Raw genomic sequence first — 24,154 nt, 5'->3', positions numbered from 1 at the left:
AGTGGGTCACACACTGTCCTTTCCCCCTCCGGGACTGGGTGTACAGTGGGTCACACACTGTCCTTTCCCCCCTCTGGGACTGGGTGTACAGTGGGTCACACACTGTCCTTTCCCCCCTCTGGGACTGGGTGTACAGTGGGTCACACACTGTCCTTTCCCCCTCTGGGACTGGGTGTACAGTGAGTCACACACTGTCCTTTCCCCCTCCTAGACTGGGTGTACAGTGGGTCACACACTGTCCTTTCCCCCTCTGGGACTGGGTGTACAGTGGGTCACACACTGTCCTTTCCCCCTCTGGGACTGGGTGTACAGTGGGTCACACACTGTCCTTTCCCCCTCCGGGACTGGGTGTACAGTGGGTCACACACTGTCCTTTCCCCCTCTGGGACTGGGTGTACAGTGAGTCACACACTGTCCTTTCCCCCTCTGGGACTGGGTGTACAGTGGGTCACACACTGTCCTCAATTTGGATGAAAATGTAGATAGCTGGGTTAGTAAGTTTGCAGACAATACGAAGATAGGTAATGCTGTGGACAGTATATAATGTTGTTAAAGGACACAGCAGGATGTAGATCAGTTGCAGATATGGGCGGAGAAATGGCTGACGGAATTTAATCCTGGCAAGTATGAGATGCTGCACTTAGTGAGATCAATACTTTTTTATACATTAATATTATTAAAAGCCTTGATGTACAGCGAGCTTTTGTGGTTCAGATCCACAGCTCCCTGAAAGTGGCCACACAAGTAGATAGGGTGATAAAGAAGGTGTATGACATGCTTGCCTTTATTGGCTGGGGCACTGAGTACAAGAGTCAGGATGTCATGTCGCAGCTTTATAAAACTTAGGTTAGGCTGCACTTTGGAATATTGCATTCAATTCTGGTTGCCACATTACAGGAAGGATGTGGAGGTTCTGGTGAGGGTGCAGAAGAGGTTTACCAGGACGCTGTCTGGATTAGAGGGTATGAGCTGTAAGGAGAGGCTGGAGAAACTTAGGGTTGTTTTCTCTGGAGTGGTGGAGACTGAGGGGAGACCTAATAGAAGTCTATAAAATTATGAGAAGTACAGATAGGGTTGACAGCCAGAATCATTTTCCCAGAGTTGAAATGTTTAATACTAGGGAGCATACATTAGGATGAGAGGGGGAAAGTTCAAAGGAGATCTGAAGGGCAGGTTTTTTACAGAGTGGTAGGTGTCTGGAATGTGCTGCCAGAGTTAGCAGTGGAGGCAGATACAAGAGGGATGTTTAAGGGGCTTTTAGATAAAACATATGCAAAGAATAGAGGGATATGGACCAAAGGGCAGGCAGAGGGGATTAGTTTAATTTGATGTCATGTTCAGCACAACATTATGGGCTGAAGGACCTCTCCCTGTGCTGTAATGTTCTAAGCTCTGTGATTGCCTCAGTAAATCCACTTTACAGTCACTATGATCGAACTAGATTTTGGAAATTCTATAGATTTCATCTTGTGAAAGCTTTTCTGATGAATTTATCTTTTATCGGGAGCTTTTTTTAAAAAATGAAATGTTCCTATTGGCCCTTTTCCAAATTGTTTCACCAACAGCAGCGTACAGCTTGGATTATTGCGTCTCTTTGGATAAAATGTCACAGAAAACTACCAATACAAAATCAAACCAGTGGCATAGGCCTGGGTTTGTGACACAGTGGCACAGTGGTTAGCACTGCTGCCTCAGCGCTGGGGACCTGGATTCGATTCCCAGCTTGGGTCACTGTCTGTGCGGAGTCTGCACATTCTCCCTCTGTCTGCGTGGGTTTTCTCCGGGTGCTCTGGTTTCCTCCCACACTCCAAAGATGTGCAGATTAGGTGCACTGGCCATGTTAAATTGCCCCTTAATGTCGGGGGCTTAACAAGGTAATTGTGTGCGGTTATGGGAATAGGGCCTCAGTAGGATTGTAGTCGGTAGACTTGATGGGCTGAATGGCCTTCTTCTGTACTGTAGGGGCTCTATTTATCCATGAAAGCCAATGACTACCAAAAATGCGGTGCTAAGGGCCACTGAGATTCCAGGAATTTATGATACAGAAATTGTGTCAGTGCAAATCTCTTGGTAACTGATTGGAGTGTTGTGTTCTTCTGCACATCCAAACGATGAAGCTTCAAAGCGGAAATCACCTTTCCTTCCAATACATTGATGGGGTGACAGGATAAGCTCCATGAATTCCTTTCATATATCTTCAAACCAAAACGCCAGCCATGATTAACATCATCGTTCTGACATTGAAATCAAACCTAATCATCCTTCAAACTGCATTCTGCTCTGAGAAGAATCTCCACAACTGCCTCGGAACAGCAAACTTCCTTTAAAAGTAAGTAGTGACCAGAATCCACTGTGGAGGAGAAATGAAGAACATTGAGATGGTTCCTTTAATATTCAGCACTCAGTGATCCACATCTGTAAAATAACTTAAAAACTAAGCAGTCGCTAAAAATCGATCAAAGGACAAGATGTCTAATACGTCGCAACTAGATTAGACACATTCAGCAGCAAGCAGTTTAACTCACAGGATAAAAACCAAGTTCAAACATCATGGATTATAGTGCAGGACATTGTCAATGCTGGGAGATGGATAATAGATTATACAGCAAGACATTGTCAATGCTGGGTAATAGATAATAGATTATACAGCAGGACATTGTCAATGCTGGGAGATGGATAATAGATAATACAGCAGGACATTGTCAATGCTGGGGGATAGATAATAGATTATACAGCAGGACATTTATCCATCTCCCAGCATTGACATAGATAATACAGCAGGACATTGTCAATGCTGGGTAATAGATAATAGATTATACAGCAGGACACTGTCAATGCTGGGAGATGGTGAATAGATTATACAGCAGGACATTGTCAATGCTGGGAGATGGATAATAGATAATACAGCAGGACATTGTCAATGCTGGGGGATAGATAATAGATTATACAGCAGGACATTTATCCATCTCCCAGCATTGACATAGATAATACAGCAGGACATTGTCAATGCTGGGTAATAGATAATAGATTATACAGCAGGACATTGTCAATGCTGGGGGATGGATAATAGATTATACAGCAGGACATTGTCAATGCTGGGAGATGGATAATAGATTATACAGCAGGACATTGTCAATGCTGGGTAATAGATAATAGATTATACAGCAGGACATTGTCAATGCTGGGAGATTGATAATAGATTATACAGCAGGACATTGTCAATGCTGGGAGATGGATAATAGATTATACAGCAGGACATTGTCAATGCTGGGAGATGGATAATAGATAATACAGCAGGACATTATCAATGCTGGGTAATAGATAATAGATTATACAGCAGGACATTATCAATGCTGGGTAATAGATAATAGATTATACAGCAGGACATTGTCAATGCTGGGTAATAGATAATAGATTATACAGCAGGACATTGTCAATGCTGGGAGATGGATAATAGATTATACAGCAGGACATTGTCAATGCTGGGAGATGGATAATAGATTATACAGCAGGACATTGTCAATGCTGGGAGATGGATAATAGATGATACAGCAGGACATGTCAATGCTGGGAGATGGATAATAGATTATACAGCAGGACATTGTCAATGCTGGGAGATGGATAATAGATTATACAGCAGGACATTGTCAATGCTGGGTAATAGATAATAGATAATACAGCAGGACATTGTCAATGCTGGGGGATGGATAATAGATAATACAGCAGGACATTGTCAATGCTGGGTAATAGATAATAGATTATACAGCAGGACATTGTCAATGCTGGGTAATAGATAATAGATTATACAGCAGGACATTGTCAATGCTGGGAGATGGATAATAGATTATACAGCAGGACATTGTCAATGCTGGGTAATAGATAATAGATAATACAGCAGGACATTGTCAATGCTGGGTAATAGATAATAGATTATACAGCAGGACATTGTCAATGCTGGGAGATGGATAATAGATAATACAGCAGGACATTGTCAATGCTGGGTAATGGATAATAGATTATACAGCAGGACATTGTCAATGCTGGGTAATAGATAATAAATTGTACAGCAGGACATTGTCAATGCTGGGGGATGGATAATAGATTATACAGCAGGACATTGTCAATGCTGGGAGATGGTGAATAGATTATACAGCAGGACATTGTCAATGCTGGGAGATGGATAATAGATTATACAGCAGGACATTGTCAATGCTGGGAGATGGATAATAGATTATACAGCAGGACATTGTCAATGCTGGGAGATGGATAATAGATAATACAGCAGGACATTATCAATGCTGGGTAATAGATAATAGATTATACAGCAGGACATTGTCAATGCTGGGGGATGGATAATAGATTATACAGCAGGACATTGTCAATGCTGGGAGATGGATAATAGATTATACAGCAGGACATTGTCAATGCTGGGAGATGGATAATAGATTATACAGCAGGACATTGTCAATGCTGGGAGATGGATAATAGATTATACAGCAGGACATTGTCAATGCTGGGGGATGGATAATAGATTATACAGCAGGACATTGTCAATGCTGGGAGATGGATAATAGATTATACAGCAGGACATTGTCAATGCTGGGAGATGGTGAATAGATAATACAGCAGGACATTGTCAATGCTGGGGGATGGATAATAGATTATACAGCAGGACATTGTCAATGCTGGGGGATGGATAATAGATTATACAGCAGGACATTGTCAATGCTGGGGGATGGATAATAGATTATACAGCAGGACATTGTCAATGCTGGGTAATGGATAATAGATTATACAGCAGGACATTGTCAATGCTGGGTAATGGATAATAGATTATACAGCAGGACATTGTCAATGCTGGGTAATAGATAATAAATTGTACAGCAGGACATTGTCAATGCTGGGGGATGGATAATAGATTATACAGCAGGACATTGTCAATGCTGGGAGATGGTGAATAGATTATACAGCAGGACATTGTCAATGCTGGGAGATGGATAATAGATTATACAGCAGGACATTGTCAATGCTGGGAGATGGATAATAGATAATACAGCAGGACATTATCAATGCTGGGTAATAGATAATAGATTATACAGCAGGACATTGTCAATGCTGGGAGATGGATAATAGATTATACAGCAGGACATTGTCAATGCTGGGAGATGGATAATAGATAATACAGCAGGACATTATCAATGCTGGGTAATAGATAATAGATTATACAGCAGGACATTGTCAATGCTGGGGGATGGATAATAGATTATACAGCAGGACATTGTCAATGCTGGGAGATGGATAATAGATTATACAGCAGGACATTGTCAATGCTGGGAGATGGATAATAGATTATACAGCAGGACATTATCAATGCTGGGTAATAGATAATAGATTATACAGCAGGACATTGTCAATGCTGGGGGATGGATAATAGATTATACAGCAGGACATTGTCAATGCTGGGAGATGGATAATAGATTATACAGCAGGACATTGTCAATGCTGGGAGATGGTGAATAGATTATACAGCAGGACATTGTCAATGCTGGGTAATAGATAATAGATTATACAGCAGGACATTGTCAATGCTGGGGGATGGATAATAGATTATACAGCAGGACATTGTCAATGCTGGGAGATGGATAATAGATTATACAGCAGGACATTGTCAATGCTGGGAGATGAATAATAGATTATACAGCAGGACATTGTCAATGTTGGGAATTCTGTCATGGATTATAATGTCAGTAACTCTCAGGACAAGTTGATTGACTGATAATTGGGAGTGCTACGAGGTTTCAGCCTGGGGTTGATCACACAATACACTTGTTGGATGGTGTTTGCAGAATGTTATGAATACTGGAGTTGTAATACAGAGATGCGGGTCAATGCTTTGGGGACACACTGTAAATCAGATCGCAGCTGTTGGAGGAATATAATCTTAATGAATTGTGCTGCAATTTAAATGGATGTTCTCATGTTGAGCACACAATCTCAGTTGATCATTATAAAAACCACTTTTTGGAAATATCCTTCCTTCCTGGTCTGTGGATCTGGTTCACTGCTGATTCCAGACCCACAGTCATCTGGTCTGATTCTTTAATGCAATACTCAGTTAACTACTCAGTTATATAAAACTGCTATCCAATCTAAAATAATTGAAACCCAACAGATACCTGGCACTGGCCTCAGTATTGGTGTCGACAATAGCAAACTTTGCCCTGTCAACACTGCAACCTCCTCCTTACTAACGTAGATAGAACCATAGAACCCTACAGTGCAGAAAGAGGCCATTTGGCCCATTGAGTCTGCACCGACCACAATCCCAACCAGGCCCTACCCCCATATCCCTACATATTATACCCACTAATCCCTCTAACCGAAGCATCTCAGGATACTAAGGGGCAATTTTAGCATGTCCAATCAACCTAACCTGCACATCTTTGGACTGTGGGAGGTAACCGGAGAACCCAGAGGAAACCCACACAGATATGAGGAGAATGTGCAAACTCCACACAGACAGTGACCCAAGCCGGGAACCGAACCCAGGTTCCTGGAGCTGTGAAGCAGCAGTGCTAACCTCTGTGCTACCTATCTGGGGGTACAGTGGCACAGTGGCACTGTGCTAATGGTAGCACCTCTGGGGGTTTGTGCAAATTAGAGCTGTCTCACAGACTAATCAAATTATATCCTGACACAGTCATTCTCACAGATTCATACCTTCCAGATAAATTCCCAGAGGCCACTGTCAGTCCTGTTGGACTAATATGTCGGTTGGCCTTAAACCTAGTGTTGTCAGACTTCTTACCCAGTCCAACGCCGGCATATCCACATTATGTCCTGTCCCACAGGTAGAGCAGACCAGCAGATGTATACTTATATACTTGTATACTTTAATGCGAGGAGTATTCGCAATAAAGTGGATGAACTTGCAGCGTGGATCAGTACCTGGGACTTTGATGTTGTGGCCATTTCAGAGACATGGATACAGCAGGGTCAGGAATGGTTGTTACAGGTTGCGGGGTTCAAATGCTTCAGTCAGAGCAGGGAAGGAGGTAGAAGGGGGGGAGGGGTAGCATTATTAGTCAAGGATTGTATCACGATGTCAGAGAGGAAGTTTGATGAGGACTTGTCTGTTGAGGTAGTATGGGCGGAGATTAGAAATAGGAGAGGAGAGGTCACCCTGTTGGGAGTCTTTTATAGACCTCCTAAAAGTTCTAGAGAGGTTGAGGAAAGGATTGCAGAGACGATCCTGGTTAGGAGTGAAAGTAATAGGGTAATTGTTATGGGGGACTTTAACTTTACTAATATTGATTGGAATTGCTATAGCTCTAGCTCGTTAGAGGGGTCAGTTTTTGTACAAAGCGTGCAGGAAGGTTTTTTGACTCAGTATGTTGATAGGCCAACTAGAGGTGAGGCTATATTGGATTTGGTGCTGGGAAATGAGCCAGACCAGGTGCTAGACTTGGAAGTTGGTGTGCATTTTGGTGATAGTGACCACAATTCGGTTACGTTCACCTTAGTGATGGAAAGGGATAGGCATGAACCTCGGGACAGTAGTTTTAGCTGGGGGAAGGGTAATTATGAGGCTATTAGGAGAGAATTAGGAAGCATAGGTTGGACTAGGAGATTACAGGGACTGGGAACGTCCGAAATGTGGAGTTTTTTCAAGGAGCAGCTACTGCGAGTCCTTGACAGGTATGTCCCTGTCAGGCAAGGAGGAATTGGTCGAGCTAGGGAACCGTGGTGCACTAAAAAAGTTGATTCGCTGGTTAAAAAGAGAAAGGAGGCTTATGTTCGGATGAGACTTGAGGACTCAGGTAGTGCACTAGAAAGCTTTAGATTGGCTAGGAGGGAGTTGAAGAGTGAGTTAAGAAGGGCTAAAAGAGGACATGAGAAGACTTTGGCTGATAGGATTAAGGAGAATCCTAAGGCGTTCTATAGATATGTTAAGAACAGAAGGTTGGTTAGGGCAAGATTAGGGCCAGTTACAGACAGCAGAGGGAAGTTGTGTGTGGAACCGGAAGAGATTGGAGAGGCATTGAACCAATATTTCTCTTCGGTGTTCACGCAGGGGGACATAAATGTAGCTGAGGAGAACACTGGGTTACAGGGTTGTAAACTGGACAGTATTGCAGTTGATAGGGGGGATGTGCTGGATATTCTTGAGGGTTTGAAAATAGATAAGTCCCCTGGGCCGGACGGGATTTATCCTAGGATTCTCTGGGAGGCAAGAGAGGCAATTGCAGAGCCTCTGGCTCTGATCTTCAGGTCGTCGTTGGTCTCAGGTATAGTACCGGAAGATTGGAGGTTAGCGAATATTGTCCCATTGTTTAAGAAGGGGAACAGAGACTTCCCCGGGAATTATAGACCGGTGAGTCTTACTTCTGTTATGGGCAAGGTTTTAGAAAAAATTATTAGGGATAGGATTTATAGTTATTTGGAGAGTAATGAATTGATTGGAGATAGTCAACATGGTTTTGTAGCGGGTAGGTCGTGCCTTACTAACCTTACTGAGTTTTTTGAGAAAGTGACCAAAGAGGTGGATGGGGGTAAGGCAGTTGACGTGGTATATATGGATTTTAGTAAGGCGTTTGATAAGGTTCACCATGGAAGGCTTCTGCAGAAAATGCAGATGTATGGGATTGGGGGTAATCTAGGTAATTGGATCAGGAATTGGCTAGCAGATAGGAGACAGAGGGTGGTGGTTGATGGTAAGTATTCGTCATGGAGTTCAGTTACGAGTGGTGTGCCTCAGGGATCTGTTTTGGGGCCACTGCTGTTTGTAATTTTTATTAATGATCTGGATGAGGGTATAGTTGGGTGGATTAGTAAGTTTGCTGATGACACCAAAGTCGGAGGTGTGGTAGATTGTGAGGAAGGGTGTCATAGTTTGCAGGGAGACTTGGACAAGTTGCAGAGCTGGGCCGAGAGGTGGCGGATGGAGTTTAATACGGAGAAGTGTGAGGTGATTCACTTTGGTAGGAGTAACAGATGTGTTGAGTATAGGGCTAACGGGAGGACTTTGAATAGTGTGGATGAACAGAGGGATCTAGGTGTATGTGTACATAGATCCCTGAAAGTTGGGAATCAAGTAGATAAGGTTGTTAAGAAGGCATACGGTGTCTTGGCGTTTATTGGTAGGGGGATTGAATTTAGGAGTCGCAGCGTCATGTTGCAACTGTACACAACTCTGGTGCGGCCGCACTTGGAGTATTGTGTGCAGTTCTGGTCCCCACATTATAGGAAGGATGTGGAGGCTTTGGAGAGGGTGCAGAGGAGGTTTACCAGGATGTTGCCTGGTATGGAGGGGAGGTCCTATGAGGAGAGACTGAGGGATTTGGGGTTGTTTTCGTTAGAAAGAAGGCGGCTAAGAGGGGATCTTATTGAAACATATAAGATGATTAGAGGTTTAGATAGGGTGGACAGTGGTAGCCTTTTTCCTCGGATGGAGAAAGCTAGCACGAGGGGACATAGCTTTAAATTAAGGGGGGTAGTTATAGGACGGATGTCAGGGGTAGGTTCTTTACCCAGAGGGTGGTGAGGGATTGGAATGCCCTGCCTGCTGCAGTTGTAAATGCGCCTAGTTTGGGGGTGTTTAAGAGATCCGTGGATAGGTTTATGGATGGAAAGGGTTTGGTTTAGGTTAGAGGGTCATTGTTTTTTAACTGGTCGGCGCAACATCGTGGGCCGAAGGGCCTGTTCTGCGCTGTAATGTTCTATGTTCTATGTGGCATCACAGTGATATGCAGTCGGGAGGGAGTTGCCATGGGAGTTCTGAACATCAACTCTGGACCTCATGAAGCATCATGGCAATGAAAACTCCTGGTGATTACCAAGTACCATTCTCCTTCAGCTGACAAATCAGACCTCCTCCATGTTGCACACCATTTAAAGTTTCTTTAATAGTCCCAAGTAAGGCTTACAACTGCAGTGAATTTACTGTGAAGTTTACTGTGAAAACTGTGAGTTTGGAAGAAGTACTGAGGGTGGCAAGGGCGCAAGATGTACTCTGGGTGGGACTTCAACGTCCATCACCAAGAGTGGCTCAGTAGTGTCACCACAGACCAAGCGGGCTGGGTCCTAAATGACATTGCTGCTAGACTGGGATTGTGGCAGGTGGTAAGGGAACCAACGAGAGGGCAAAAACATACTCGACCTCATCCTCAGCAACCTGCCGGCCGCAGATGCATCTGGCCACCACAGTATCAGTAAGAGTGACCATTGCACAGTCCTGCCTTCACCATGAGAATAACCTCTCTCATATTGTGTGGCACCATCACCGTGCTACACGGGACAGACCTTGACCATCACCGTGCTACACGGGACAGATCTTGACCATCACCGTGCTACACGGGACAGACCTTGACCATCACCGTGCTACACGGGACTGATCTTGACCATCACCGTGCTACACGGGACTGATCTTGACCATCACCGTGCTACACGGGACAGGTCTTGACCATCACCGTGCTACACGGGACTGATCTTGACCATCACCGTGCTACACGGGACTGATCTTGACCATCACCGTGCTACACGGGACTGATCTTGACCATCACCGTGCTACACGGGACTGATCTTGACCATCACCGTGCTACACGGGACAGATCTTGACCATCACCGTGCTACACGGGACTGATTTTGACCATCACCGTGCTACACGGGACTGATCTTGACCATCACCGTGCTACACGGGACTGATCTTGACCATCACCGTGCTACACGGGACAGACCTTGACCATCACCGTGCTACACGGGACTGATCTTGACCATCACCGTGCTACATGGGACAGATCTTGACCATCACCGTGCTACACGGGACAGATCTTGACCATCACCGTGCTACACGGGACAGACCTTGACCATCACCGTGCTACACGGGACAGATCTTGACCATCACCGTGCTACATGGAACAGACCTTGACCATCACCGTGCTACACGGGACAGACCTTGACCATCACCGTGCTACACGGGACAGACCTTGACCATCACCGTGCTACACGGGACAGATCTTGACCATCACCGTGCTACACGGGACAGATCTTGACCATCACCGTGCTACACGGGACAGGTCTTGACCATCACCGTGCTACACGGGACAGGTCTTGACCATCACCGTGCTACACGGGACAGGTCTTGACCATCACCGTGCTACACGGGACAGGTCTTGACCATCACCGTGCTACACGGGACAGATCTTGACCATCACCGTGCTACACGGGACATGTCTTGACCATCACCGTGCTACACGGGACATGTCTTGACCATCACCGTGCTACACGGGACAGGTCTTGACCATCACCGTGCTACACGGGACAGATCTTGACCATCACCGTGCTACACGGGACAGATCTTGACCATCACCGTGCTACACGGGACAGATCTTGACCATCACCGTGCTACACGGGACAGATCTTGACCATCACCGTGCTACACGGGACAGATCTTGAACAGATCTAGCAACTCAAGACTGGGTGTCCATGAGGTGCCTTAGACCACCGGCAGCAGCAGAATTGTACTCAACCAGAATCTGTAACCTCCTGGCCCAACCCATCCAGGCACAAGACAGGAGTTTGCCGGAATACTCCCCACTTGCCTGGATGAGTGCAGGACAAAGCAGCCCACTTGATTGGCACCCCATTCACCACCTTAAACATCCATTCTCTCTACCACCTACTCACATTAGCAGCAGTGTGTGTCATCTACAAGATGTACGTTAGCAAAGCTCCTGAGGTACCACCTCAATACCAGGGTGGCACAGTGGCACTTGTGGGTAGCACTTGTGCCTCACAGCGCCAGGGACCCGGGTTCAATTTTGGCCTTGGGTGACTGTCTATGTGGAGTTTGCACGCTCTCCCCATGGCTGCGTGAGTTTCCTCTGGGTGTTCTAGTTTGCTCCCACAGTGCCATAAAGATGTGCAGGTTCGGTGGATTGGCCATGGTAAATGTGCATGGCTATGAGCATAAGATGGAGGGGAGGGCTATAGTGTGATGCTCTTTCAGAGAATTGGTGCAGACTCGATGGGCTGAATGGCCTCTTTCTGCACATAGATTCTATTCTATTCTAATCTAGTCCAGTCTATTCACCTTTCAAATCCATGACCACTCCCACACAGAAAGATACAAGCATCAGATACCTGGGAACACCCCACCTGGAGGTTCCCCTCCAAGCCACTCACCATCCTGACTTGGGAATATATCGCTGTTCCTTCACTGTCGCTGGGTCAAAATCCTGGAATTCCCTCCCTAACAGCACTGTGGGTGTACCTACACCTCAGGGACTGCAGTGGTTCAAGAAGGCTGCTCACCACCTCTTTCTCAAGGGTAATTAGGGATGGGCAATGAATGCTGGTCTAGCCAGTGAGGCCCATGTCCCATGAATGAATAAAAAACACACTGACAAAACAAGATGGTGGAACTGTAGACGGGGACATGGTGGGTGGCACGGTGGCACAGTGGTTAGCGCTGCTGCCTCACAGTGCCAGGGTTCGATTCCCTGTCTGTGTGGAGTTTGCATGTTCAGAAAGACGCTGGGGGCATTTACATAATTAGCTTTGGCTTTATCAGCTTTCAACCACAGGAGAGTGGGAAGTTTGTAATTCCGCGATTGAGTTCTTTGTAAAAGCTGTGGGAAGGGGAGGTTTTCGGCAGTCACTATCACAGTAACTGCTCTGGGGGGGGCGTGGTGAACACTGCCCAGTGACCTGGAGGTCTCCCTGCCTTTCACCAATTTACTGATGTGAATCGAATGTCTCTCTCACATCATGTCCCTACTGCGGGGATGATTAAACTGACCATTTTTCATCATAGATTCCAAAAACCTCGAGATAGGGAGGAACAGCCTGTATTTTCCCATATCCCAAAGATTCAAATACTTCTGGGAGTCAGGGAAGTTCAGTGTGGAATGTAATCAGTCAGACTTGGATAGTCTTCTATTAAACCGATACCCCTGAGCTTTCAACCAATTAACTGGCAGAGGAATGGGGTTGAATATTATCATCTTACAGCTGTTTTTATTTAGTGTGAGCAGTAAGGGTGGTGATCAGGATCCCACTGTGTAAGGTGCAGTCCAGTTCGAAATGCCCAGCTGATGAGGCAGTGGGAATGAGTGTCGAGATAGAAATGGTGTCAAATTGCAAAGTAGTCACAGCTTTAGGAAGGGCCATTGGGCCCAGCTGCTATGTTGGTAATCACACTCCATACAAACCTCCTCTCATTAAAGTTTATTTATCAGTCACAAGTAAGGTTTACAGTAACACTGCATTGAAGTTACTGTGAAATTCCCCTAATCACCACACTCTGGCACCTGCAACTAACCAGCACATCTTTCAGACTGTGGGAGGAAACCACAGCACCCAGAGGAAACTCATGCAGACATGGGGAGGATGTGCAAACTCCACACAGACAAGCCGGGAATTGAACCTGGGTCCCTGGCACTGTGAAGCAGCAGTGCTAACCATTGTGACTGGTGGCTCTGAGCTCTGTGGAATTGTGATCCCATTGCCACCTTGTGTTTCTGAATGGACAAGTGGCATTCCTCAGGGCTGGGACCTTTGCTGTTTGTAATATATATAAATGATTTGAAGGAAAGTGTAACTGGATTGATTAGTAAGTTTGCGGATGACACAAAGGTTGGTGGATTTGCGGATAGCGATGAGGACCATCAGAGGATACAGCAGGATATAGATCGGTTGGAGACTTGGGCGGAGAGATGGCAAACGAAGTTTAATCTGGACAAATGTGAGGTAATGCATTTTGAAAGGTCTATTAAAGATAAGAAATCTACAGTAAATGGCAGAATCTGTATTGATAGACAGAGGGATCTGGGTATACAGATACACAGGCCACTGAAAGTGACAATGCAGGTGGAGAAGGTAGTAAAGAAGGCATACGGCATGCTTGCCTTCATCGACTGGGACATTGAGTTTAAAAATTGGCAAGTCATGTTGCAACTTTATAGAACCTTAGGCTGCACTTGGAATATAGTGTTCAATTCTGGTCGCCACACTACCAGAAGGATGTGGAGGCTTTGGAGAGGGTACAGAAAAGATTTACCAGGATGTTGCCTGGTATGGAGGGTATTAGCTATGCGGAGGTTGGAGAAACTTGGTTGGAGGTTGAGGGGTGACCTGATAGAAGTCTACAAGATTATGAGAGGCGTGAACAGAGTGGATAGTCAGAAGCTTTTTCCCAGGGTGGAAGAGTCAATTACTCGGGAGCACAGGTTTAAGGTGTGAGGGGCAAGGTTTAAAGGAGATGTATGAGGTAGATTTTTTACACAGAGGGTGGTGGGTGCCTGGAACTCGCTGCTGGGGAAGATAGTGGAAGTGGATACAATAGTGATTTTTAAGGAGCATCTTGACAAGTACATGAATAGGATGGGAATGGAGGGATATGGTCCCTGGAAGGGTAGGGGGTTTTAGTTAAGTCAGGCAGCATGGACGGTGTAGGCTTGGAGGGCCGAAGGGCCTATTCCTGTGCTGTAATTTTCTTTGTTCTTTGTTGTGTTTCCTGGCATTGCAGTGAGAGGAATATTGCTTCCAATAAATCTGCCTCACCTCAAACATTAAAACCTTCCCAATCCCAGCCTGGGAATTCCAGCCTTGAACCCATATATCTAGTTGAATCCTTGCCCTAAGGGCTCTTCCTGTCTCCTGAGAAAACCGGGAAAATCCACTCTCTGGAATTTCAACCCTTCAAGTCCAGGTGGAATGATCCATGAAATGGGCCAGTCTGTGGAACTGTTTCCTCGGTACGGATTCCTTACCTCAGCTTCCGACAGATAGATTCCAGGTCCCCCTCTACTTAACTCGGCGTACTTCTCTATAAAATCAAACAGAAATGATTACAGAGAAAAGCTGGGATTGATGGACGTGTCAGAGTCACATCCTAACAATAAAGTCAGGCTTGATAGATGCGCTTAGGCCTACTGTCGGTGGCACAAGGAAAACCCTGGAAGGTGCGGGAGAGGAAGGACAAGATATGGGATTGCGGCATTTAGAAGGAAACATGGAAAAACACCAGCCTTAAAAGGTGGTTAGTGAACGAGAATTTGAGAGACATGGGGGAAGTGTCGGGGAAACAGGGTGTGGAATATATTCAAGATTGTGTTAGGCAGAGGTCTGGGTAACAGGGGGGAGACAGACAGGGAAGTGATTGATTTATTATTGTCACATGTATTGGGATACAGTGAAAAGTGTTGCTTCTTGTGTGCTATATAGACAAAGCATACCCTTCATAAAGAGGGAAAGGAGAGAGTGAAGAATGTAGTGTTACAGTCATAGCGAGGGTGTACAGCAAGATCAACTTAATGCAAGGTAAGTCCATTCAAAAGTCTGACAGCAGCAGGGAAGAAGCTGTTCTTGAGTTGGTTGGTATGTGACCTCAGACTTTTGTATCTTTTTCCTGAAGGAAGAAGGCGGAAGAGAGAATGTCCGGGGTGCGTGGGGTCCTTGATTATGCTGGCTGCTTTTCCAAGGCAGCGGGAAGTTAAGACAGAGTCAATGGATTGGAGGCTAGTTTGTGTGATGGACTGGGCTACATTCATGACCTTTTGTAGTTCCTTGCAGTCTAGGGCAGAGCAGGAGCCATACCAAGCTGTGATACAACCATAGAAAACATTCTTTCTGGTTGTATCTGTAAAAGTTGGTGAGTGTAAAAGTGGAGGTGAGGTTATAATCAGATCAGGCATGATCTTACTGAATGGCAGAGCAGGCCCCGGGGAATAAATGGTCCACTCCTGCTGGCATTTCTTAGGGCTAAGGCATCTGAAGGTGTGGGTATCAATAGTGAAGTGATTAAAATTGGAGATGCACAAGAGGCCAGAATTGGAGGAGCATAGATATCTCAGTGGATCTCATCCTGTGAGGATGGTGAAGGTGGGTTGCCTCATACCCTTTAAAAGTACCTGATGAGCACTTGGGACCCATAATATTCAGGGCTATGGGACGAGTGCTGGTAAATGGAATTAGGAGGGAGGTCAGATGTTTCTCATGTGTCAGTGCAGAATCGATGGGCTGAAGGGCCTCTTCTGCACTGTGTGATTCTACGATTTTGGAGGATAGGAAGGACGTGATATGGAGAGATTTGAAAGATGAGCCTTCTAAAACCCGAGTGAGTTGACAATCTGATGATAAATGTTGTTCTGACCATAAGGCAGTGTGCAGTGTGACTGAGTTTGTGGATGTTTTAGAAGGCAGAGTTTCCTGTCCCCAGGTTTGAGAGAGACCAAAGTGACAGTCTCAAACTCAAGTTAAAATTTAGGCAAGGGAAACTTGGAAGGGATGAATAACTGAACTGAGCACAATAACCAGTCTCAACCGTTAACCTAAAATCAAAGTGGGAACCATTGAAAACTTGGTAGGATATTAAAATATTCCACACACCTAAAAGGCAAAATGCATAATTAGAAACCCTATTAGAGGTGATACAGTGCAGAAGGAGGTCATTTGGCCCATCAAGTCTGTATCGACAACAATCCCACTTAGACCCTATCCTCATAACCCCACCAATCCCTCCAACCCACACATTGCAGGACACTAAGGGACAATTTAGCATGGCCAATGCGCCTAACCCGCACATCTTTGGACTGTGGGAGGAAACCGGAGCACCCGGAGGAAACCCACGCAGACACGGGGAGAATGTGCAAACTCTACACAGACAGTGGCCCAAGCTGGGAATTGAACCCAGGTCGCTGTGAGATAGCAGTGCTAACCACTGTGCTACTGTGCCATCCCATTGTTAAACAATAGTGGTTACCAAGCAATGTCAAGATAAAAGACTTAAAAATGTGAAATTCAATAATTAGAGATTTAAAAGGCTGCACTGCTATGTAAATAAAAATAATCACTGGTTCACACAAAATCAAACCAGCAGAACTTCTGATAAATCTGTGAGGAGAAAGGGATCACAGCTTGGTATGGCTCCTGCTCTGCCCAAGACCGCAAGATCATCGGGGAATTAGTCAGCTGAGGAATGATACAAGTGACACAGATCCCTGATCAGAAACAGAGCTGACTGCTCTATTCTAATATTCACCCTCCATATAATCCAGCTCCTAATTTAGTTATCTCTTCTCCACCTTCCATCTTGGATCAACTTTCCCTCTGCAACTGGATCCTGAACTTCCTAACTCACAGACCACAATCAGTAAGGATAGGCAGCAACACCTCCTCCACAATCATCCTCAACACCGGTGTGTCCCACACGGCTGTGTTCCCAGCCCCCTATTCCTTATACATCTATGACTGTGTGCCCAAATTCCCCTCCAATTCGATTTTCAAGTTTGCTGATGACACCACCATAGTGGGTGAGATCTTAAACAATGATGAGACAGAGTGTAGGAACGAGACAGAGAATCTGGTGAACTGGTGCAGCAACAATAATCTCTCCCTCAATGTATGCAAAATTAAGGCGTCTTCATTGATTTCAGGAAGCATAGTGGAAAGCATGCCCCTGTCTACATCATGGGGACAAAGTGGAAATAGTTGAGAGCTTCAAGTTTCTAAGTGTCCAGATCACCAACAACCTGTCCTGGTCCCCCCATGCTGACACTATAATTAAGAAAGCCCACCAAAGCTTCTATTTTCTCGGAAGACTAAGGAAATTTGGCATGTCAGCTATGGCTCTCACCAGCTTTTACAGATGCACCAGAGAAAACATTCTTTCTGGTTGTATCACAGCTTGGTATGGGCTCCTGCTCTGCCCAAGACCACAAGAAATTACAAAGGGTCATGAATGGAGCCCAGTCCATTACTCAAACCAGCCTCCCATCCATTGACTCTGTCTACACTTCCCACTGCCTCGGAAAAGCAGCCAGCATAATTAAGGACCCCACACACTCCGGACATTCTCTCTTCCACCTTCTTCCATCGGGAAAAAGATACAAAAGTTTGAGGTCACATACCAACCGACTCAAGAACAGCTTCTTCCCTGCTGCTGTCAGACTTTTGAATGAACCTAACTTGCATTAAGTTGATCTTTCTCTACACCCTAGCTATGACCATAACACTACATTCTGTACTCTCTCTTTTCCTCCTCTATGACTGGTATGTTTTGTCTGTATAGAGCACAAGAAACAATGCTTTTCACTGTATGGTAATATAACATGTCACAATAAATCAAATCAAATAAACCAAATCAAATCAAATTCACTCATAATTCTCCCTCCTTCCTTCCTCATGATGCATGGTGGCACAGTGATTAGCACTGCTGCCTCACAGCGCCAGGGACCCTGGTCTGTGTGGACTCTGCACATTCTCCCCGTGCCTGTGTGGGTTTCCTCTGGGTGCTCCAGTTTCCTCCCACAGTCCAGAGACGTATGGGTTAGGTGGATTAGCCATGTTAAATTGCCCCTTAGTGTCAGGGGGACTAGCAGGGTAACTCTGTGGGGTATGGAGATAGGGCCTGGGTGGGATTGTTGTCAGTGCAGGCTCGATGGGTCTCTTCCTGCACTGTAGGGATTCTATGATGTACATTTCAAATTCTTCTTAAAGATATCAATGCTATCTACTTCAGCCGCTGTGTGACGGCCATTCCACATTCTGACTGGAATTCTTTATTTGATGTATTAATGTTATCTTATATTAATGTTCTTTGTTTTGGACTCACCCACAAGAAAAAAAATCCTATTGTCCACTCGAGTGAACCATATATAATTGACATCTCTATCTGGCCCTTTTTACAGTGAAACACATCTTATCCTGCACACTTTCTCAATGGCTTCATCCTGTAAATTCTGATTGCTACCTGTTAAATATTTTCAATCCTTTCTCTGACATTTCATTACTCAGAGTATTGTATGTAGGCTGGAACTGTACTCAGCACTGCAAGTGTGGTCAAACCAATGATTTATAAAAAGACCATCGCCTCCCTTTTGGATTTAATTCCTCTAATTTACAATGTGACTTTATCAGCTTCCAGAGATTTGTGTATCTGTATTTCCAAGTCCATCACTCCTCCACTTGATTTCATTTCTTATTTCCAACGAGTTAACTGCCTCCTTATCCTTCCTACCAAAATAACTCAACTCACACGTTGCTGCACTAAATTCCATGTTAAAATCACTTTGAAATCCTGGGTAACCTTAAACCTACCCTCCAAAACCCTCACAGGACTCCCTCACCTATCACCCTTCTCACCCCAAACTATCCCCGGCTCACCCGTTCCCCAAACCCATTCTAACCCCTCCCTGACTGGGCACCCCCAACCCATCCCACCCCCCAACCATTCTGCCCACTCCTAATCAATCCTAGCCCTCACAATACATCCGACATCCCATGACTTATCGTGGTCAAGAGGAAATCAGATAAGACAGAGAGTTATAGGATAGTACAGCACAAAAGAAGGCCATTCGACCCATCAGATGTATGCAGTCCCTAAAGTGTAGCTCCCAGAACAGCACCTAATATTCCCATTGGGGTTTGGTGATTTATTTAGTTTAGCCTTGGAAGGTAGGTTTTGGATATGGGATAGAAGAGATTTCCCATAATCTACTGGGGATGAGGGACTTTTTATGTGGAGGGGCTGGAGGATGGGATTGTTCACCATAGAGTAGAAATGGTTAAAGAGAGATTTAATAGAGATGGTCAAAATTGAGCAGTTTCTACAGAGCAGTAAGAAAGCTGATTTCAGTGGCAGGAGATAAAATAAGTGACAGGAAAGGTAGGGGAGAGATGTTTAGTCAGTCAGTTATTAAGATTAGGAATCACTAACTAAAAGGGTGGTGAAAGTACATTTATTAGTCAGTGTAAAGTACTTGAAGAGGAGCCAGTATAGGCACAGTGGGCTGAATGGCCTCCTCTGCATGCTGATGATGGAGAACCACTTACCAATTGCAAATTCCAAACGGAGGAGGCAGTTGATGAAACTCTGCAAACTGATCCTTCCTGATGAGTCACCATATCTCAGAACCATGAGTTTCAGAGCAGGTTTTGTGACTTCCAAATCTTTGACACAAAGAAAAGATGCAGCAGGAACCACTGGGTCACTCAGTATAAACCAACCAACAAGATAAACTAGCAGAACATTACAGGAAAACTGGACATTTACACCGAGACCCATCACATTTTATCAACACAACAAATAGCAATGATTCTAACTTTTGGCAAATGTAACCTCCATTGTAGTGAGGATTATTTGTGCCAAGGTTCTAACAGACAAGAAACTACAAAGAGTCATGAATGAAGCCCAGTCCAGCACACAAACCAGCCTTCCATCCATTGACTCTGTCTACGCTTCCTGCTGCAAAACACAGTAAAAAGTCTGACAACACCAGGTTTTAGTCCAACCGATTTATTTGATAGTAAACGCACAAGTTTTCAAGGTTCACCTGACGAAGAGGGAAACCTGGTGTTGTCAGACTTTTTACCGTGTTTACCCCAGTCCAACGCAGGCACATCCACAGCAAAGCAAAGCAGCCAGTATAATTAAGGACCCCACGCACCCCAAACATTTTCTCTTTCACCTTCTTCCGTCAAAAAAAGATACGAAAGTCTGAGGTCACGTACTAACTGACTTAAGAACAGTTTCTTCCCTGTTGCCATCAGACTTTTGAATGGACCTACCTCATATTAAGTTGATCTTTCTCTACACCCTGGCTATGACTGTAACACTACATTCTGCACTCTCTCATTTCCTTCTCTATGAACGGTATGTTTGGTCTGTACAGTGTGCAAGAATCAATACTTTTCACTGCATACCAATACTTGTGACAATAATAAATCAAAATCAAATCAAATCAAAATCAAATAACAGCCACCAGTACCCACATCAAGGATTTCCAGAACCAGTACAACACTGATTAGATACAGAATAAAGCTTCCTCTATACTCTCCCCAAAGGACCCTCTCAGGACAGGTATAACTCAGGTTAGATACAGAGTAAAACTCCCTCTACACTGTCCCCCATCAACTACCCCCAGGAGAGGTACAGCATGGGGTTAGATACAGAGTAAAGCTCCCTCTACACTGTCCCCCATCAAACACTCCCAGGACAGGTACAGCACGGGGTTAGATACAGAGTAAAGCTCCCTCTACACTGTCACCATCAAACATTCCCAGGACAGGTATAGCACAGGGTTAGACACAGAGTAAAGCTCTCTCTACACTGTCCCATCAAACATTCCCAGGACAGGTATAGCACAGGGTTAGACACAGAGTAAAGCTCCCTCTATACTGTCCATCAAACATTCCCAGGACAGGTATAGCACAGGGTTAGACACAGAGTAAAGCTCTCTCTATACTGTCCATCAAACTTGAGTATTTTGTTGATTTTCCCCTAACTAATGGAAAAATGAGCTCACCATGAAATCCTCTTTACTGTAGAGAGGACAAGCCCAACCTCATCAACCTCTCCTGTAATCTAACCCCCTCCCTTCCTAAGGGAATCATTGTGAAATATGGCAGGAACAGGGTACTTACCATTGTCCTGCAAGCTGCTGGATAGTTGTGAGGGGCGCAGCAACCCTGTACCTTCCACATCATTCTTTTGAAAAAGTTCCTAAACACAGATAGAGAAACTCAGAGAACTTTCCTCCACAAACCAGTGAGACCTCACTATCCCAGCAAAGGGACACTAACATTCCCCAAATTGCAAGATTCTAGAACATTCCACTCTCCTTGGTGGGAGGCAGGTCAGGTGTCTAAGAAGAGAGGTAGGAAATTGGGTGTGACTCTTTTCTCTCCATCTCCCAAATCACAGAGATCCAGGGAAAATTGAAAGGGAGAGCCACTCTTCCACTGCCCTCCCTCCTTCACTCACTCCTGTCCTGCCTTAATCCTTGATCAATTGGGCCAGTGGCCTGACGAATGGCAGATGGAGTTTAATTTAGACAAATGCGAGGGAATGCATTTTGGTAGATTGAGCCAGAGCAGGACTTACTCAGTTAGTGGTGGGGCAATTGGAAGAGTTACAGAACAAAGAGATCTAGGGGTACATGTTCACAGCTCCTTGAAAGTGGAGTCACAGGTGGACAGAGTGGTGAAGAAGGCATTCAGCATGCTTGGTTTCATTGATCAGAACATTGAATACAGCAGTTGGGATGTTTTGTTGAAGTTGTACAAGACATTGGTAAGGCCACACTTGGAATACTGTGTGCAATTCTGGTCACCCTATTGTAGAAAGGATATTAGTAAACTAGAAAGAGTACAGAAAAGATTTACTAGGATGCTACTGGGACTTGATGGTTTGAGTTATAAGGAGAGGCTGAATAGACTGGGACTTTTCTCTCTGGAACGTAGGAGGCTGAGGGGTGACTTATAGAGGTTTATAAAATAATGAGGGGCATAGATCAGCTAGATAGTTAATATATTTTCCCAAAGGTAGGGGAGTCTAAAACTAGAAAGCACAGGTTTAAGGTGAGAGGGGAGAGATACAAAAGTGTCCAGGGGGGCAATTTTTTCACACAGAGGGTGGTGAGTGTCTGGAACAAGCTGCCAGAGATAGTAGTAGTAAAAAGCATTTAGATAGTTACATGGATAAAATGGGTATAGAGGGATATGGGCCAATTGGGATTAGTTTAGGAGTTTAAAAAAAAGGGCTGCATGGACAAGTTGGGCCGAAGGGCCTGTTTCCATGCTGTAAACCTCTGTGAGTCTATGGCTCAGTTTCGGGTGCTTGTGGTGGACTCCCCCAGAACACCCAGCCTACCCCAGTAATGTACAGGGATGTACATTGCCAAATGGAACTGAAGACTTTCACTGAACTGTTGGAGAGGATATCTAATTTAATCCTAGTGGACTCTAACAAACAAAAACAATCTTTGACAGCCCTCTCATTTCTCCAGAGTCAGAGTTTAACAGCATGGAAAGAGGCCCTTCGGCCCATTTTGTCTGTGCTAGCTATCAAACACCTATCATTTCTAATCTTATTTTCCCGCACTTGGTCTGTAGTCTTGTACATTATGGTGTTTCATGTGCTCATCTCATTATTTAAGAAGCATTTAGAAGGTTCTTGCCTCTATCACCCTTCCAGGCAGCGAGTTCCAGATTCCCACCATCCTCTGGGTGGAAAAGTTTTTCCTCATATCCAGTCTCCTGCTCATGATCTTCAATCTCTGCCCCCTGGTTATTGACCCCTCTGCTAAAGGGAAAAGTTCCTTCCTGTCTACTCCCCTTATAACTTTGTGCACCTCAATCAGGTCCCCCCTCGGCCTTCTCTGCTCCGGGAGAAAACAATCCCAGTCTATCCAGCCTTTCTTCATTTTGTTTATTAATTTGTGGGACACGGGCGTCGCTGACTCGCCAGCATTTATTGCCCATCCCTAGTTGCCCTTGGAGGGCAGTTGAGGGTCAACCACATTGCTGTGGCTCTGGGTCACAGGTACGCCAGACTGGGTAAGGACGGCAGATTTTCTTCCCTAAAAGACATGAGTGAATCAGATGGGTTTTTCCAACAATCAACAATGTTTTCATGGTTATCAGTAGATTCTTAATTCCAGGTTTTTATTTTTAATTGAATTTAAATTCCACCATCTGCAGTGGCGGGATTCGAAACCGGGTCCTCAGAACATGAGCTGAGTTTCTGGATTAATAGGTCAAGTGATAATACCTTGAGATTCTCGTCTCCCCATCATAGCTGATGTTCCCAATAATTCCTAGCAGACAGTTTAATTCCAAGATTAATTCCAAGGTGTGACCTGAAGTTACCGTGGGGATGAAAGCTAAAACTCAAAGGATAACCTGAAAGCTAACTGTAGTGATATCAGGTTCCAGTCTGACTGATAGCAGACTGTTCAGAGCACAGAACGAAGTTCTCCACAAATCAATCAGTTTTCTGTCTGGTAGTAAGAATAGAATAGAACTGTTCTCAGAAGATGCAGTTCAGAACAGGTCCTGGTATTGAAGCAGGTCTCTGAGAATAGTTCAGGGACAGTGTTACTGTAAGCCTTATATAGCTGGAAAGGACAGAGAGCTGTAGGTAGCAGAGGTGGTGGCATGGAAACCTGGCATTGGAACTATCCCGGATGAAAATGGACCTTATGCAGCAAGATAAGGGTATTGAAGATGTTCTTCATTACGTTACATGAGGAAAGGAAGTTGTGTGCTCTGAAGGAAGTGAGCGTGATTCAGTAAATGATTGGACGGGACATTCAATGAATCAACACGAGCTGGCAGCTTTGGTGGTCATTTTCTTTGTGTTTATTGAGCACAG

At 44.9% G+C, this 24,154-nt stretch overlaps 1 protein-coding gene across 1 annotated transcript in view; it reads right to left on the bottom strand.

Moving 5' to 3' along the window:
• Nucleotides 1–284: 284 nt before the first annotated feature.
• Nucleotides 285–24,154, bottom strand: part of LOC145345618 (calpain-14-like) — a 113,283-nt gene continuing 89,413 nt past the window's right edge. Inside the window, exons 21-24 of the mRNA XM_080193451.1 lie at nucleotides 21,424–21,502; nucleotides 19,834–19,950; nucleotides 14,772–14,827; nucleotides 285–2,350 (exon numbers count right to left, since the gene is read on the bottom strand). Coding sequence (XP_080049577.1) covers nucleotides 2,324–2,350; nucleotides 14,772–14,827; nucleotides 19,834–19,950; nucleotides 21,424–21,502 — 279 coding nt within the window. The 3' untranslated portion in view covers nucleotides 285–2,323. The remainder of the gene's footprint in view (nucleotides 2,351–14,771; nucleotides 14,828–19,833; nucleotides 19,951–21,423; nucleotides 21,503–24,154) is intronic.

This window comes from Carcharhinus amblyrhynchos, chromosome 7 (assembly GCF_965287045.1).
Source record: "Carcharhinus amblyrhynchos chromosome 7, sCarAmb.v2.hapA, whole genome shotgun sequence".
NCBI lineage: Eukaryota > Metazoa > Chordata > Chondrichthyes > Carcharhiniformes > Carcharhinidae > Carcharhinus > Carcharhinus amblyrhynchos.
Note: the sequence above shows the minus strand (reverse complement) of the source record. Positions and strands in the feature narration are given on the sequence as shown.